Source organism: Chlamydotis macqueenii, chromosome 1 (assembly GCF_036417535.1).
Source record: "Chlamydotis macqueenii isolate bChlMac1 chromosome 1, bChlMac1.mat, whole genome shotgun sequence".
In the NCBI taxonomy this organism is placed as follows: Eukaryota; Metazoa; Chordata; class Aves; order Otidiformes; family Otididae; genus Chlamydotis; species Chlamydotis macqueenii.
Window position 1 is genome coordinate 144,288,985 of NC_141556.1, and position 18,431 is coordinate 144,307,415.

Sequence of the window (18,431 nt, forward strand, 5' to 3'; positions counted from 1 at the left end):
AGGATTTTCCTTCTGAGGAGAAAAGAAACTGCTCTTCAATCACATCTACTATTCATTTTTTTATCAAATACTGTGTGGAAGAGACACACATTTTTCTGAGATAAGAAAAAAAAATTAACCAGTCCTCCAGAAGAGAAAAAAAAATAGAAATTTGGTTTTAGGTATGTTCTAAATTTAATAATTTGTAACTATTTGTCATCCAAAGGGTGGTGAAAAGCCATTGCTATTTAGTTTTTATTCTGTTTTGTTTGCTTAATAACAATTATTGAGAGAGTCTGTAAAAGATGTAATCTAGTTAACACTGTAAAATTGATTTTTGAAAAAATGTATAGTTTAAGAATTTAATGGTCAAAAGCTTTAAAAATATAAAATAGCTTTTTAGGGTAAAAAGTAGTTGACAGTTTAGGAAAAAAAAAACCAAAACAACCTGTTTCTACATGTGGCAACTATTCCATGTTTAATCCAAGTGTGATAATTGTGTCCCCATAATGCACTATTCAAGTTAAAAGTGTTCAGTCTTCAGCTCAGACCCAGAGAACAACTGCTGTGAGTAAGGACTGCAGTATTTAACTTTATGGAAGGAACAAAAAAATGTCCTTTGGCACACATATTTTTCAATCTTGTAAAATAAGTTCAGGATAAAAAATAAGAATACATGAGAGCACTTTTCAGTAAATTGCAATCTGAAGAAAGTCATATATTCCTAGTGCTATTAAATAGTGATTTTTACTCATGGCCTATCAACTATGATCTGCTACAATGACACAAACAAGCAGGAATCTTGTCCTGCTTCAAGTAGAGTACTTTAGAAATCAATGACCATCCTGTTTTTAACCAGTGATAAAAAAGACAGTTAAAAGCTTGAAAAACTGTAGAAGTTATGTCTACAGCTGCCTCAGAGATAGGCAAGTTTTTTATTTTTATCAAAATACTAGCTTTCTTATAACTCTGCCTTTTCACCTTAAGTTAAAACCAATGTGTAGGTAAGTGGTTAATTCCATGAATCCCAGACCTTTGCAGAAAGTAACTTCCATGTTTTGATCCCACCAGAGACATTTCTTATTGTCTTTTAGTGGTTTCTCTATAGCAAGCAGATCACCGATGAAATACTTCCCCAAACCTGTGGGACATAGCTCAGGTAAGTTTAAATACAAATGAGTAGTTTTGTCGGCTTTGGCTTATTTGCCAGTGTTGGTGTATGTTGCTCTGAGCCTCAGGGATATGGCAGCGTTTTGAAGAAAGTATAGGAATGAAGAACAAAAATTTAACTTTTGCCTGAATTGTATATAGCTTCTATGCCAAGGGAGAATAGTAAAGATTCGAATATACAATAATTATTCATAAACATTGCTTACACTATAAATTCAGCTGAATTTTGTAAGAATCTTATCCTTTAAATGAACAGCAGTAAGGAGATAATTCTTCCATATTTTTCTTTTTTCAGGCAATTACATATTAAAATTCTTCATCAGGCTCTGTGATGGTGAAGGTTAATGTGGCCTTTATAATTTCAGATGAATCTGACCGCGTCCTTCACTTTTTCTGCACTTTCACCATCCCTCTGCAATGTGAAAACACAGCAGTCTTCACCACTACAGGCAACATTTAAAGGTAGAGGTATCCAACCCAGTACACCAGGTTAAACAGCAGGAACGATGTAGGAAAAAAGACCCTAGAGTAAGAGTCCAGTTCTAAGATGTCTATGTGAATCCGTCCTCTCCTCCATGAGCCTGATTTACATTCTTCATAACAACAGAAAAAGCTCTGGCAGTCTTTCCCATCTAGACATTCATAGACGCATGCATCTTCAAATTCTTGCCAATACATGGCATTGTTCAATGCAATGACTGTAGTCGGTGGTCTCATATCAAGTACAGAATAATTCTGAGGAGAGAAAAAGAAACAAACATTTTGATAAACTTGCATGGATGATGCAGGTCACAATTAATAATCATGGGGAAAAAAATCACAGGAGCTGGGAATAATAGGTTGATACTATAGCAATTCTAGATTTAAGGATATTCTTTCCTGCAAAAGATGCCTTTTCAGATTAATTTCTAAAGAGAGATTGTGGAGTGGCAAGTTAAATAATTCTACATGTATTTACTAGTTGGGTAGCTCAAGTATTTATTTCTTAGTAATCTTGTTTTTACACTTAGGAATTCACTTGTCTGTCAGAATATTATTTGCAAGTTGCTTTAAACACTTTTAAGCTAATATATTTAAGAATGAATTCTGAAAGGTAGGGAAGATGTCTCCCCTCCTCATTTAATTACAGAACAATCACCACTTAGTATGGCTGCATTCACTGCCTTTTAACTTTACCATGATTTAAAAAACCAGATATGGTCAGCAACAGATACTGATGATTTCAGTACAGGATTTCAAAATGCCATCCCTAGGCATGTCCCCTTAGTGCTTATCCCACTAACCATGATCAGAAATAGGACACTTTGATATCATACATCCTCACAGTGCCACTTGCGCCTACAGACCTCTCCTTCTTCGATGTACTCCTTATTTACACTTTGTCATCTTTTCTGTCACACCATTTCCTTTTCATGAAATGTGCTTTTTTTCACAACAATCTCCTCTCTCATCAAGCCACCCATTCCATCCTCACAAATGTCAAGGTCCCATCAACTTTGTTACGTGTCTGTACCACCCTAACAAAGCAGACTCCAGCTCTGTCAGCGTGGTTTTCTCCACCTCGGGGACCCTTCCTCTCCCTGTGATTGTGCTGAGCATTGCCTTTCCCTGCAGGAGCATGCCAGGTATGTACCAACAAGCTAGCCATGCCTCTGCATCACGCCTGCTTGCATTCTGGAGGGTGCACAGGGCCTCTGCTTCTACACTTGCAATACAAAATATGCAACATTTCCTGTTGGAAGTGTTGGGGCGTATCTGAAAACTTTCACTCTGTATGTGAAACAGATTAGTGACATGACTGATGTGCTTCAGTGGAAATCTTCCTTTTTCTGTTGACTTCATTTTCTTTCTACAAATCCTTTGGTTTGACACAAAATAATATTACCCATCTCATAAAAAATGCTGATCCCTGAGCTAAGAACTTGATGTGGCATTCCTCTGCTTAGACATTGGCATCTCCAACTGATAACTACATCCAATCAAGTGCCCTATGGTATTCAGTCAGTTACTTCTACAACGCAATTCATCTCATCATAAGTAGATGGCTAAAATTTATCAGGTGCATTGTGCTGTGGACTGCAGACAGATTCCAGTTCAGAAGCAGATTATTGTAAATTTATTTATTGTGAATTACTTTATCTCAGAGATTAGATGACACAAATTACACTCTCATGGGCTTCTGTCTCATTTGTAACATTTCAGGTGGCTGGTCTCAGAGCTTTAAAATGTGCTGCCACATGGAAAAGGTCTAAGATTATTGTACAAGCAATCGTTTTTTGACTGTAGCACTTTGGAGAGAAAAAAGCTATGACTAAAATATACATGGAATTCTACTATACCATTGTGCCTCATACTGTTCATTTCTTTCAGGCCTTTATGAAAAATTCCTACTGAAGGACTGAATTTTTTTATGCTGACCTACAATATTTATGTTAAAAAAAAAGAGAAAGGCTAATTTCGATCTCTCCAGACAATTTTGATAAGTGAAGAGAAATAAGTGCCCTGCTTCTGAGTTTTTGTTGTTGTTGTTTTGTTATATCAACTATCATCTACTCAGGACAGAAGATAAAATAAATGCCCTGATAATTCTGAGAGAATAATCTGGTTGCTTTAATCTCTGTCAGCTAGGAGGGATCCTGTAGTGACTAGATAGACAGATGAAGGTGGATGGTAGTCACAGTATCCTGTGAGTCCTGCTGAGCTGGGGTTGGGAGGAGAGGGTGCACACAGTGGGTGCCAGCCCAGTAACACCTGAGAGTTCTGACAAGGCAAGGCACTTCTCAGGTGCCTTGGACAAGGCAGTTCAGATGCAGTGTTAAACATGCTTAATAAAATTTTTACATTTTACAGTTGGTTTTTTTTTTCACAAGAAGGGTGGTAGAACACCGGAACAGGTTGCCCAGAGAGGTGGTGGATGCCCCCCATTCCTGGAAACATTCAAGGCCAGGTTGGACGGGGCTCTGAGCAACCTGATCTAGTTGAAGATGTCCCTGCTCCTTGCAGGGGGGTTGGACTAGATGACCTTTCAAAGTCCCTTCCAACCCAAACTATTCTATGATTCTATATTATTTCAGACAAGTTATAAGTGTGTTCTCTAGGAAGAAAAACATGGGATGGGATTACCTGAACATGGATTTACTAATATTAATAAATTTCACCTTTTAGGTGGCATCACTACAAGGCTGGACAAAACAAGATGATATCTTGAGAGTCAGAGACACTGCTTATTTTACTTAGTTTACGCTACAATTTGAACATGGAAGTTGTTTATGTATAGAACATGCCCTGATCAAAATCTGCGTTATAATGAAAAAAAAAAAGAAGGGAGGGGAAAGGGGAAGAGAAAAGAAAGAGTAAAAAACTTTAAAAGGCTGCAGTTACTTTCCATGCAGATCAGACCGGCTAGATCTAGACAAAGACCAAGAGTGCTAAATCGCATTGTCATTTTAATTGTGCATCCTTTTCCTTTTTAATTGGAAAAAGGAAAATGCCGCTGTCCATTTAATGTGCCTTATTAACTTCATCTTTCAAAAAAGTCTGTCCAAGGAGAGAAAGCAGTAGCAAGTGTTTAAATGCAATGCTTGCTGTAAAGCATTCATTGTCAATGAGCAGACTTTCAATGCTATATGAGCTCTTGAAATAAATAAAAAAACTCATTAAAAAAAAAGGTGTATAACATTATTTGTAAAAGGTAAGCTGGTTACATGGAGCTAGGAGTTGTAAATTATAAACCTTATGTCATAGTTCAGCCCCGATCGGGACCAGACTACACAGTCTCTCTCCCACTCCCCCCACCCTCCGAGAGAATAGGGGGAGAATTGGTAAACAAAAGAAAACCAGGAAAAAACCCACATGGGTTGAGATGGAGCAAAAAGTAAATTTAATGGTAATGACAGAAGAAAACAAAACAGTGATGGAGTACAAATACAGTATAATGGCTTACAACAAATCTCTACACCCAGTTTCTTCCCACATAGCAGAAAACTCTCCTTAGCATCCTCCTCACTTATATACTGAGCATGATGTCAGATGGGATGGAATAGCCCTTTGGCTAATTTGGGTAAATTAACCCCAGCTGTTAGCTAATTAGTTAATTATCCCAGCTATAGGGGCTACCAGCTTCAGTTCTCCTCCCAGTTCAGGTGAATATTAACTCTATCCTAGCCAGAACCAGGACACTTCAGCATATGCAAACCAAAAAATCCAAACCCAGTTGTTTAGTTCTGTCACTGTTTTTGTTTGGATCTGATACCTGTGCAGCATGCCATCCAACCAGCTGATTAACTGGCCCTCTGCATGTTTTATATTTATATATATATTATAGTATGTATTCCAGTTTCAGATTTCATACAACTTAAGAAACACAATTTTGTGGTCAGTTTCAACTTTATTACTGCTGTACATATATAAATAGTTACCTAGACATTTGGGGACTATAATTTATTCCATTTGTAGATATAGTACTACAAACTGTGTTAAACTTGTGTCCTAAATTATTTAAATTGTGTCCTAAGTTATTTAAAAATCCACCTGAAAGCTTGCTGAAGAGGTATGCTAAAGAGGTATGCATAAATGAATGATTTTCTATGAAATTCAGTTAAAAATCAATATAAGTTTATTACATAACTTGTTCTTATTACTTTATGGAATGTAATGAGAAACTGCAGTATTATATAAAACAGGCACACAAAATTTCTGAAGTAAACAGAATGCACTGTATTCTACACTTGACCCTTCTCCCTCCCGAATAATTTTATAAATAGTTATAGAAAGAGGCAGCTATGTTCCTCTGCCACAGCCAAAAACAAGCTGACCTTTTAACAAAAAAGCAAAACAATATTTCTGGTGAAGTCAGGCTAAAGCACAACATAGCATTACAGCTTTCTTGGGAATTATTGCAAGTAAATGTCAACCATACATTTATGCCTCCATTGCTCTCACTGAATAAAACTGTTTACTTACCATCACATGACCAAAACTGACATCAGGTAGCTTAAATAAAGATAAAAAAATAATTATTCAGAGGAAAACATTCTTATTGTTTCTTATGCATCTAATGTTCAATAGCATTTCTTAAACCAAACTTTTAAATGCATTTATCTGTAAAACACTTCAGTGTATTCTGAGTATTCTGTATATTCAGCAAATATTCTGTATGTACTTAAAAGTATATGAAATCTTAGCAGAATGCACACCTAGTTTCCATCCACTTTAAATCTTTATTCAAATAATTACTTTTATTTATTTAGCAAACAATAGCTAAGTGAGCATTGGTTCTTTTGTTAACGTAAATCTCATCAATGTTGCACACTTTCCTGCATATCCATACACATTTGGAAATACATCCTACTCACAAAGATACTCATTACTTTTTCATTCAGTCATTCTATAGGATTCCAATTTTAATTTGATCATTAGCAAGTTCATTTTGATTGTCTCATACATTTCTTTTGGTAACACTCTTTTGCCTTTTGTATGCAATGCATTTTTACAAGAAGCTATTAGAGGTTTAATGGAGTTTTCAATAACTAAGACTACGACCTTCTATGCTTTCTCTAATTCCATACTCATTTCAGCTTTTCCTTCATTATTTCCTCATTCAATCATTTTCTATAGCTCTTCATTCAATCCTTTTTTACCTCATGACCTACTATTCCCTGAATTTAGGCTTCTCTCTCTTCAATTTTGTCCTTCTCATTTTTCCTATTTGGCTTTGTATTTCTGATATAAAATGCTCTTATTTCTTCCATTGCATAAAATGGCATCCAAAATCTCCAACTACTGATCTCAAACACATAAAATTTTCCGCTGATCTTGAGTGGACAATCTACTTCCTCTTGCCATCCAGAGCAACCTGGACAAGCTCATGAAGTGGGCCCATGCAAACCTCATGAGGTTGAATAAGACCAAGTTCAAGGTTGCTGGGCAGGGGCAACCCCCAGTATCAACACAGGCTGGGGGGTGAAGGGATTGGGCGCAACCCTGCCGAGAAAGAGTTGGGTGTACTGGTGGATGAAAAGCTGGACATGAGCCAACAATGTGTGCTCGTAAGTTAGAAGGCCAATCGTATCCTGGGCTGCATCAAAAGAAGTGTGTCCAGCAGGTCAAGGGAGGTGATTCTGCCCCTCTACTCCACTCTTGTAACACCCAACCTGGAGTACTACGTCCAGCTCTGGAACCCTCAGCACAGGAAAGACATGGACCAGTTGGAATAGGTCCAGAGGAGGGCCACAAAAACACTCAAAGTGCTGGAGCACCTGTCCTATGAAGAAAGGCTGAGAGAGTTCAGCCTGGAGAAGAGAAGGCTCCAGGGAGACCTTTTCGTGACCTTTCAGTACTTAAAGGGGGCATAGAAGAAAGATTGGGACAAACTTTTTAGCAGGGCCTGTGGCAACAGGACAAGGGATAATGGCTTTAAACTAAAAGAGGGGAGATAACAGACTAGATATAAAGAAGTTCTTTACAATGAAGTTGGTGAAACACTGGAACAGGTTGCCCAGAATGGTGGTGGATGCTGCAACCCAGGAGATGTTCAAGGCCAGGTTGGACAGGGGTCTGAGCAACTTGATCTGGTTGAAGATGTCCCTACTCCTTGCAGGGGGGTTGGACTAGATGACCTTTGAAGGTCTCTTCCAACCCAAACTATTCTAGGATTCTCTGATTCCCTTTTTTACATTGAGATTTTTTTCTCCATTATACTGTCACCTCTCATTTTCGCAGTCAATTATGAAGTACAGCAGACAATTCTTCTTGCATTACTATTTTAATTGATTCTAAATAAACAGCTTTTGTGTATGTCTGAGAGGTACTTCTGGCAGTGTCTTTTTGACCAAAAGTGCAGCCATGTATAAAACCTTTGTAAGTGACCTCCTCTGTTTTTGCACTTAGGAAGAAGACCCTTTGTGCACAGGGCTAAAACAAGTGCTGGTTCCCAGTGGAGACATTGAAATCCCATTTGTAAAGTTAATAGATATTTCTAGACCTGGTAGGCCACAAAATAGGAGATACATTTGAATATACATTGATGTGCATATATTTTTAAAAAAGCTATGCAATGTGTGGGAGCACTTTATGACTACCAGCACAGTAATTGGAGACAAAAGATGTGTAAGCGGGGTTGCTGCCTCATGGTCAGCAGGCTGCTTCTGTTAGGAACAGACTTCACTCAACAAGCACTTAACTACTGCTGTTACTGCAGGTAACTATTTTCCATCAGCTTTCAGGACAGATCACACCAAAACTGGGAAGAGCTCAGAGGAATGGAGTATCTTGGCATTACAGACTCATTGAATGATTCTCTGCTCTCTGAGCCGTGGGCATGCTAGAAAAGAAATTTAAATGCTCCCATCTTACCGACTTTTTCTTTTTAGTACAGTTTGGTTTCCTGCAACTTGAGTAGTAGTTGAGAGTTGCATACTCCATCAGAGCAGCAAAGACAAATAGAAAGCATACAGTCACAAACAAATCCATAGCGGTGACATAGGAGACACGTGGTAATGACTTTCTTGCAATGGTACTCAAAGTTGTCATTGTCAATACTGTGGTGATGCCTGGAGAGAGAATCTTGATTTAATTGTATGCAACATCATTTCTCCATATTGCAGAAGAATCTTTGGAAACAAACGTACAAAACAGAAATACAAATTGTACCCAAATAGTTCATTAATTTCATTTGGTAGTATAAAAATAATGAAAAATAACATCAGTAAACAAAGATTTCCTCAGCTGTTTATATTTGTCTCTGCAAAAATTACATTTCCATGCCTCTCAATATGCTTTTCATAATCTTTTTCTGTTTCTAATCACAGTTAGGTTGGAGGTGGGGGTGAGGGAGAAGGAGAAAATGAAGATATTTTAAAAGAAATTTATAAAGTAGAAAAGATAATAAACCCAGAAAAATAAAAAAAAAACATAACAAAACAAGAAACCTAGAAAACAATGAGAGAAACATGGTCTTTTTCACAGCGGTACTACTCTCATGAAAAATCTTGTGCTCAAAAAAGAAAAAATCAGGAGGAAGAAAATAAAAGAAATTTTGCTGCAAAGTTCGGACCATGAATTTTGAAAATATGTTTTCGCACCACTGCTTCCTTAGGAGTCCTCCACTGAGTAAGGGAAAACAGATTCTTATGCAAACTTCAGCTAGAACCTTAACGGAAATAGCCTTTTTAATTCATAGAAAGGATCACATCTTAGATTGATTTAGTAATAATGAATATAGCTGGAATTACTTAGCATGAAATATCCTGAAACAATGAAACCAGTCCTAGAATGAAATCTATGGGGTGTCAGTTATTTGGCTGCTGGTAAATTATATAATTTTTCTTCATTCCTGAGGAACAGATGTCTTTTCCTTCCCACTTTGGATTGATGCTTTTAATAATTTGTTATGAACTGCAAGCCTTCTGATAGAAAAAAAAATAAAACTCCTCAATGGCTTAGGAAAGAAAATAAAGCTCTCACTCAAATAAGTCTCAAGAGAGAACCTGCTCTAAAAACAACATAACCATACGGTAATCTTTCTTTTTATAGTTAAAGTGGTATTTTGCAATGGTACACAGTGTTTGAAATGGCAGGAGATGACTGAAATTATGCATTATAGTAAAATTACTTGCAACAAACAGCACTCTGGAGAGAAAGAAATATCTGTGGATTGCTTTTGACTATTTTCTGTTCATGAAGGAATGCCTACCTCTGATTTGCAGCATTTGATAAAAACTACAGCAATTCACAAGAATAACCCTCCCCATTCAAACCATCAGAAAGTCCCTGAAAGAACCAGAAGGCAGATTATTGCCTGGGTCTCAATCCTCTTCTACAATGAATAGCTAATTGTACTCCTTAAATATCCACTACCCAGAAACAAACAAACAAACAAAAAAGGCTGAAATAAACACACTCCAATATTCAACCACATACTTAGCCATTCATCACAGTAGTCAACTGCAAAGGTGCCCAACTGCAAAAGCTGTTGACTCACTAGCCTTGATTTGGCCCTTGCTAATGATAGGTTAATTCGTCTTTCTGGCCCTGACTCAGGCCTTGGGAGTCTCTAACTTCAGAACTGCATCCAAACTATGACATACTCTACAATATGAAATTAAGTTCTTTAACACTTTCTAACCCACATTTAGATTTCTAACACGAATCTGTCCTTTTCAGAGCCACATGTACATGCACCTGCTCTCAGATACTTTACTAGCTTTAAAAAATTCCCCCAAATCTACAGTATTCTTCCAGCACAGTGTCCTTTTTACCTGGACTCAAGGGAAAGTTTTTATTTCCCACTCATCCAGTTATAGGATCTCAGATTACTTTAGGACACTTTTTTTTTTTTTATGAAAAGGCAAAAAAGAAATAAAAGGGGGAAAAAAACCTCACAGTGCTCAAAACCATGATTTTTGCAAAGGTCTGCAATTTTTCTACTGAATGCTATATTGACAATGTAATATTTTCCCTCTATTTTTATGGAAAAGGAGGTATAATTTTACATTATTTGTGACAAGAAGTATTGTGCAGGTATCTGTAAGGAGGACCAGCTGCCAAAATGACTATGGACTGGAAGGCAGAGAAGTGAAAGAAAAACTACCACTAACCTCTGTGCTTAAGTATAGAAGTCCTCAACTCAGTCTGAGACCTATAACTGTGCCTTAAGTCTGAATGTGAAATGCCTGCCCGAATCATGTTTGAGACTGTGAAAATCTGGAAGTTCTAGGTGAGAACTAAGCAAAGATAGCCCAGTAAATAATTTTGTAAATGTCTCACTGATACAGAATCTGGGAGTTTTGGGTGGCTCTGGACTGATTTTAGCTGATTGAAACGAAGTAGGTTCTACTAAATTTATAGACACAGGAATGGTGTAAGATTTATTTTCATTTTAAGATATTTACTGTATCCATCCTCAGTCTTTTTGACAACAAATTGTGTTTTGCTGTCAGAATATAAAACCTTAGGGAAGGGAAAGTTTAGCGTTATCACAAATCATCATAGTTTCTGGACTATACATCACATTTCAAATTATGGCAAGGGCATGAGACAAGATTGCTGAGTATACAGATGGAAACATCCAGAGGTAAAACAAACATATTTTGACTTCTATTATTTATACAAAATATTTGTATAGTATGCTATCCAATTGAAAAGCATCATTTTTCATTTAAGTTGAGGCTTGGACTTGGATTCCTGCTCACACCATAAAGGAATTAATTTTTGAAATAATAAAAATTCTGTTTAGTGTGTCAATTTTATATCTAACACATAGACACAAAATTTAAAATACTAAAATAAGTCTTATGGAGAAACATACAGAGAGCAAACAGAAAGAACCTGCACCAGATTATACAGTTCTGTATTCTTATACATTTACAAGTTGGAATATAAATATGCATATATGAATAAAATGTAACACCCATTATTTCCAAAGAGAATATCTAGATTCCATACCCTTAGTTCATTTTATCCCTCATGCTAAGAAAATACAGTTTGTTGAGTGGTTTCAAATGCAATAAACCTTGACAGATGAAACTGTTAAGCTTCTCAGTTTGGGGAGTCCCGTATGGTGAAGTGAGCTTTGCATCTGTTATTGAAATTCACAGTGCTCATGAACTATCTGTTTCAACAGGATTTAAATGTCAGCCAAGGACAGCTTTGAAGTAACCTGGCTCCAAAATTTTCAGGTAGACAAGTGTAAGTAGGAACTTACAAGCTTGTGTATAAATACCGTTTTGTGACATTTATATTCTCTGAGCAAATTCCATACCAAAGATGCTATTTGATAAATCAAAAAGGACTGTCTGGGAGATCAAATGATGCAAGGATGCATAATGCATGAGATCACTCTAATGTTTAGATCATTGGCCTAAACAGTTATTTAAAAATATTACTATTTGAGTGCTACTTAATGGACAACCACATGCAGTGAGGTAGCACGAGGTTCAATGTTAGAAACTCTTTGGTCAGCGAGGCTCATTTGTTCTTGTTTTGCTAAGGATATGTTACTGGGACACTGGAGGAAAGGTATACTGCTTTTGCCCATGCTATCACTTGTTTATAAACTTAATTTTTCCGTCTTCCTGGTCTAGCACCTTTTTGGAGAACTCACTTGGTTTTCTAGTGAATGAGCTTAAGATGGAATGGCCAGGAAAGAAATGTTCCTTTTTTTATTAAACATCATCTGTATAGTCTTTAACATCAGCACAATCCTGGCTTTGATACCGACTGTATTTCTTTAAACTGCAGTTTGAAGTTGCTCTGTAGTAACTTTCTAGTCCTATTACATTTTATACCCTTTTTGAAAAAGTAGAGGGAAACTGGGATTAAAGCTGCAGTGTAACTTAGTTCCCTTCATTTTAAAGCAAAACAACTTATTCTTTTCCAGATCATAACTTTTCTTCAGCCACTTGCTGGCTGCTCTTGACTATGAACATTGGGAAAAGATCGTTTTGATTACTAGAGACAAGCAGAAACAGCAGAGCACCTTTTTGTTTTTTTCTCTTTGAACAGAGGGCAGAATAATCTGGGATCATAAAGCACAGTTATCATCCAGCACTCAAATGCTATTTCCAGTTTCCCACTGACTCTTTAGGTGGCCTGGAGTAAGTCACTCTGGGCCTCAGCTCCTCAAAGTGCATGTGAAAAAGGGACTATGATGCCAAGTTTTTAAAGAACACTTTTATGCCTCTGAACAGTGCTGCTGAAAGCATACTTATGGTCCCATTTTTTTCCTTTACAGACAAATACCCTGACTGTATTTATTTTTCTCAGCACGGACATAGCTTATTACTCAGCGTTATTCAGAAAGAGGTAAAACTTGTCCTTCATGTAACTGTGAGTCATTGCCAATAGCTTAGGAAATTACTCATTAATTTCAGAGAGTGACATATTTCCCTGATGCTAACCCTTTACATTAATGCAGCTATACTCGGAGCTGTTTGGTGCACTGAGTCTACAATTCATGTCAGCTAATTAGCAGGACAATTTCTACAGTGTACCTTTGTCTGTATTACTCACAATTTCACCATTTGCCACTATCCGAATGTGGATATGTGCTGTTGCTCGGACAGATTTATAAGCTGCATTATACAAACAGACCTACGGTAAACTGGGAATATTTGCTTACTGCATCCCAGGAGTCAGCAGGCCATTCCTGATTTGGGAGCAACAGGACTCTGTACACAAAAAGAGGTGACCCATGGATATATTATTTTCTTGTCATTTGACTTTATTTGTAAATAAGTTATATTTTAGCCCAGTAATTTAATTTTTCATCAGAATTTTAAGAGTTAGTCAAGATAGACATTGAACATAGCCTTGGAACATCTCATTTTTATGTTCGTACTTCAAATTAATGACCTTAGTATGTGAATATATTTTTTGTTCCCTCTGGCTGAGGGGGTGAAGCAGGGAGAGTCACACTGTTGTAACTAATGATCTAACCCACTTCCGTGTCTAATTAATAAGAAATTGAACTGTGTGGTGTGGGGAACTGCCCTCAGGGACAGGGTATGAACACTGCTTATGGAAAATCAGTAATGCAAACTGTTAGGTGGCTTTTCTCCCTTTTCTGTTATAAATTTTAAAAAATAACCCAAATAGATGCTGCATGACTCTCTGCGCACACACGAGGCTCCAGACTGCGATTTAAAAAGATGGAGCATGATGAATCTTTCCTTATCTCCACTGAGTCACCCAAATTAAAAAGAAAGGAGTTCAGCAGAGAAGCAGACGTAAAAATAAATGGTCAACATTTCCAAGTGAATCCTAAAGTACAATGCCAAAATGCACATGCTGGTCCTGGCATAAATGAGCTGCTGGAAAACCTATACCATCATAGATCTCTACAATGTATGAAGAATATCTATACACCTAGTGTGGAGCTAAAGTTCAAGCATGCAAGCTAAAATAATTTGCATAAGTCAATATTATTATATTGTACATTTTATGTATATATAAGACATAATACCCTGTGGGGAAGAGTTTCAGAAGGGAAGGAAGCCAGCAATGCAATTAATTTATACTTCAAAAATGTCAGTAAAATATCATTGTGAGAACAAGGAGACAGACATTCATTCTAGAATATTATGCAAAATAGGTGGCAGTGTCATTCGAAAGGGTCAGGGTAGTTTGCTTTTAATTACTCTGTTAAAGGCAGAAAACCAGAGGCTTCAGTGATAAGTAGATCTGGGACTGCAAGATGTAGTAGAAATAATCCAAGGATATAGCTAGTGATATCTTTGAAAGGAAGATGACATTTTCAAATGATAGTGTAGGAACTACACTAAGACAGCAGAGAAGGGAATTATTAACAACTTACCTAATGCTGTTCTTGCTGGTGTGGCATCTTTTTTAATCCAAAAGGATACCCAGGAAAGAACAACTGTTAATATACAGGGAATGTATGTTTGAATAGTAAAGTATCCCATTCTTCTACTTAAGTCGAAGTATATAGTCATGACTACATAATCACCTGCAATAATAGCACAGAAAATAAATTGACATTGTGGTGAGATACAGACAGTTGTTCACTGACCTGCTATTTTTTTAAGCTTCATAAAAACACTGTGTATAAAATATTTCTTAGTGTTTTGAAAGCATCGTGCAATAATGCTTATGTTAAACTTTTCCATTCTAATTTCCTTTAGTTTTAGGTCTCTGTGGAAATGTTGATCTATTTGGACAGGCAGAGGGTTTCAGTAATCATTCTGGATGAGTAAATTTTTGAAAGGCATCTTGAATTTCCAGACGATATTTCCAGATGGCTCCACGGCCACACAAATGAAGCTATCATTCACCAGATTAAAAAACCAAGCCATACAAAATCACTCCTTCTGCAAGCTGTGTCTTCTCTGCCCTCATTTCAGGTTTGAGTGTCTTCTGTTATCTTTTTTTAAGAGATGAATCAGGCAGTACGGGTCTTTATGGCAAGTGGACTCATTAAAAATCAAGAGTTTCTTTTTGGCAGCAGTCCTTCATTTCAAAGCAGTTGTGGTCACTTGTGGTATCTGTAAACCTTCGGAAATTGAGTCTGAATATAAAATTTATTATTTTGCTGGATAGTAAAAATAATAAAATCTAGAGCTCAGTAAGAAGGCTGGTTTATCTCACTTTGTATCATTTTCTTCACAATATCTCTTCTGCTAACCCCTGTGACTCCACAGGGGATGATAATCTGTCCCTCTCTCTCTCTCCTCAGTAGAGGCTACCGACCTTATAACCTCTCCCCTTACTAACAGCTCCCTCAGCTTCATAGATGTTAACTCTCCTTTTCTCTCAGACATTCACAGTGATTAGCAGTAGTGAAACTGAACTGAGACCAATTTCCGTACTTTGCTTGAAGTATGTTGCTTCCATTTCAAATGTGAAGAAGAGTTTACATGCCTGAGAACTTTTATGGGATTTTGTCTGACTACGTCAGACTGGACCTAATAAATTATATTGCTTCTTGTTACAAACCTTGACTTTCTAGAATATGATATTTGCAGAAGGCATTATTTGCCATAGGTAGGTAAGTCTGTCCTGTTACAGTAAACCATGAGAAGACTGAAGAAATTGGTAGCACAGAGAGAGTAATTCCCCAAGGAATGCACATACAGCTCACCCAAGTAGAGGCATAATGGTTTCATCAGTTGAGATAAATTAAAGCTTAATCTTCTAGTAACAGAGATCATATGAACAAATGCATTTAATATAGTGGATATTTTGACTATAGCTAAAAATGATGTAGAAAATAAATTAATTCAGTAGTAATAATTTCCACCCAAAGAATCTCTGAAGGCAACTGTAAAATGAGTGAACTTCCATAAGCTACAAAGTCAAAGGTAAATAAAAATCTGAGGGTGGGATTTGGGGAGAGAAGCTTAAAACAATGAGTTAAAAGGAAAAGTTTCTATGTGTTAAGTACATTGGTTTGAGATACATATATTTAGAAGAGATTGATAAGCCTGTGGGTGCTTCCATCATGCCTCTGTTAGACGAATGCATACGTTTTCATGAGTACTACGCCAGTAAAAAGCATGTGACCCCAAGAAGTTGGACAGTCATTTCAGAAACCTTGTGCATTTGGCATTATGGGTCAGAGCTATAACAAAAGAGCTCACTGCTGTTAGAAGTAGCAAGTATTGCAGTGCATCGCAACATAGTGAACCTTGTGGGCTGTTCACTGGGTAAGGGTTATTTTCATTCCACTAATCCCCAACACTTTTCTCCATGCAGGAAGTGGCACCAGGGAACTGATATGGGTTAGTAACCATTGGATCTGCTGGCTTATTGTTAGACTACATCAGCTCCCTAATCTGGTTTACAGCACCAAAGAAAGATTTACACCACAGCAACTGAGATCATTTCGTAGAAAGAGGCCGTGTAAACCAGTGCTTCTACTGACAGGAACCAACACAACAACCATGGGAAAAAAAAGTTGTTATAATGTTTCAAACGTTGTCTCTCAAGGTGGAAGGATGAGCAAAAAAGGAAATCAAAGACTCTATAAGAAATGTGCCAAGCCTCTACATTACCCGAACTCATTTATTGTATCTCAAACTGCATGTCTATGGATAAGCTGCCTGAGAATGGTAGAAAGCAAAGCAATGTGCAAACATCTCATTGTGTACAACAATACATGATACACACAATTCAAGTACGCACACAGGTCACTGTTCCTCTGAATAGTATTGCCATGATACCCAACACACCAAATGAGACTGGGGTTAGATACTGGACAGTAAGATACTGGAAAAGTAAGGCAGAGTCCCTACTTCCAAGGTCTTCAACTGAAATAAACCTGATAAACTGAGAGTAGGGGAAAATTATGGTGTGTTTCAACTGTTTTGCAGACAGAAACTGACGCAGAGACTAAATGACACAGAGAGTACATCAGCACATTTAGTCACGAACTGATTCAGTATCTTTCAGGCAGGATTCATTGCCTCTGATTTTAGACATCTAGAAACTAAATTATACAGATGACCTTCACACTGTGACCTCCTTTCTATACTTAATTAAGAGAAATTGGTACTTTTAGTACATGGTTTTTCAAATGTGTTTTAGAGGTACATTTTAGAAGGAGGAGGATGTGCCCAAAACATTCCCATTTCTCTCCTGTGATTAAAAAAAGGAGAGTGATTGGCCCAGATGTGGAGAAAGATGTTGTAGACACTTGCAGGTGATCCAAGGAGTCAATCACACTCTTGTATTTATTACAACAGAATTTTTCATCTTCTCTGCAGAACATCCTTCCAGCAAGTTAAATAAAGGAACCGTGACTCAGTCAAATTTAACAAGGGGCTACAAATTCCCAAGTATCCAGCAAAGACCCGTAGATGTCTAACAAGTACCCAATTAAGATTAAATCCTAGGATAGTGAGTGGCTGCATTCATTTAGCCACTAACCTATTTTCTCATCTGAAATCCATCAAAAAATCCTCACAATGAAGAAGGCAGTCATACAGTCATTCAGGCAGTAGCTGTGCATGCAGACTTCCATACTGTACCCTCTGTGCTGTACTTTAACTCTAACTTATGGGAACACACTGACAGGTAATATATCAAGAGATTGGGAGAACAGTTTGGTTCAGTGAAATTAGTGATTCAAAGTGAATGTAAGAGGAGAAATTGCTGGTTCTTTTACAGTACTCTAACCATTCTTAGAGAGGATGCAGCTCAGAGATGCTGAATGCTGATGCCAGTGCTTAGTGGGAGGAGGAAATTGCCACTGCTGAAATGCAGACCCCCAACTGGAAGCACCAATGTTGTGACTGATGTCAAAGGCAAACATGTTTCTGTACAATATATACTGGATGCATTTTTTTAATAGCTACAATAAATTACAATTTTCAACTAAATTACCACTTCAGTTCTTCTATCCTCAGCCAAGTCAACTTCTGTCGAGAATCCTGAATTGTCTCTTTGCATACAGAAGAGCCAGCATGTATGTACTACGGCTGCTTTCCTCAATGCACTATTCCAAACTGCATCATTATAATTATTATTATCTAAATTACTCCTTCCAGAAGTAATTATTCTCTATATATCTAAAAGCACTTGTCTGCAGCTTAAAGGAAAGTAGCCATGGTACATACATTTCTGACCTTTTCTATACACACGAAATAATTTGTACAAAGAAACTCTCCTTTCTTCTAAAACCCCTGACATACCATTCTGCATTTCCTGCAGGCATGAGCAACTCAAAGGAGAGAAAAAGCATTCAACCATTCTACACAGTGCCCCCTTGCTCCTTCACTAGCCTTCAGAGCTCCACCTGCCATTACTGCCACTGCTAGAAAAAGAGC

At 37.2% G+C, this 18,431-nt stretch overlaps 1 protein-coding gene across 2 annotated transcripts in view; it reads right to left on the reverse strand.

Moving 5' to 3' along the window:
- Window positions 1-1,605: 1,605 nt before the first annotated feature.
- Window positions 1,606-18,431, reverse strand: part of GABRG3 (gamma-aminobutyric acid type A receptor subunit gamma3) — a 319,770-nt gene continuing 302,944 nt past the window's right edge. The window contains exons 7-10 of one of the 2 annotated variants that reach the window (XM_086769008.1): window positions 14,462-14,614; window positions 8,503-8,699; window positions 6,112-6,141; window positions 1,606-1,884 (exon numbers count right to left, since the gene is read on the reverse strand). In XM_086769008.1, coding sequence (XP_086625134.1) covers window positions 1,606-1,884; window positions 6,112-6,141; window positions 8,503-8,699; window positions 14,462-14,614 — 659 coding nt within the window. The remainder of the gene's footprint in view (window positions 1,885-6,111; window positions 6,142-8,502; window positions 8,700-14,461; window positions 14,615-18,431) is intronic. The other variant, XM_086769013.1, reaches the window with a different exon arrangement.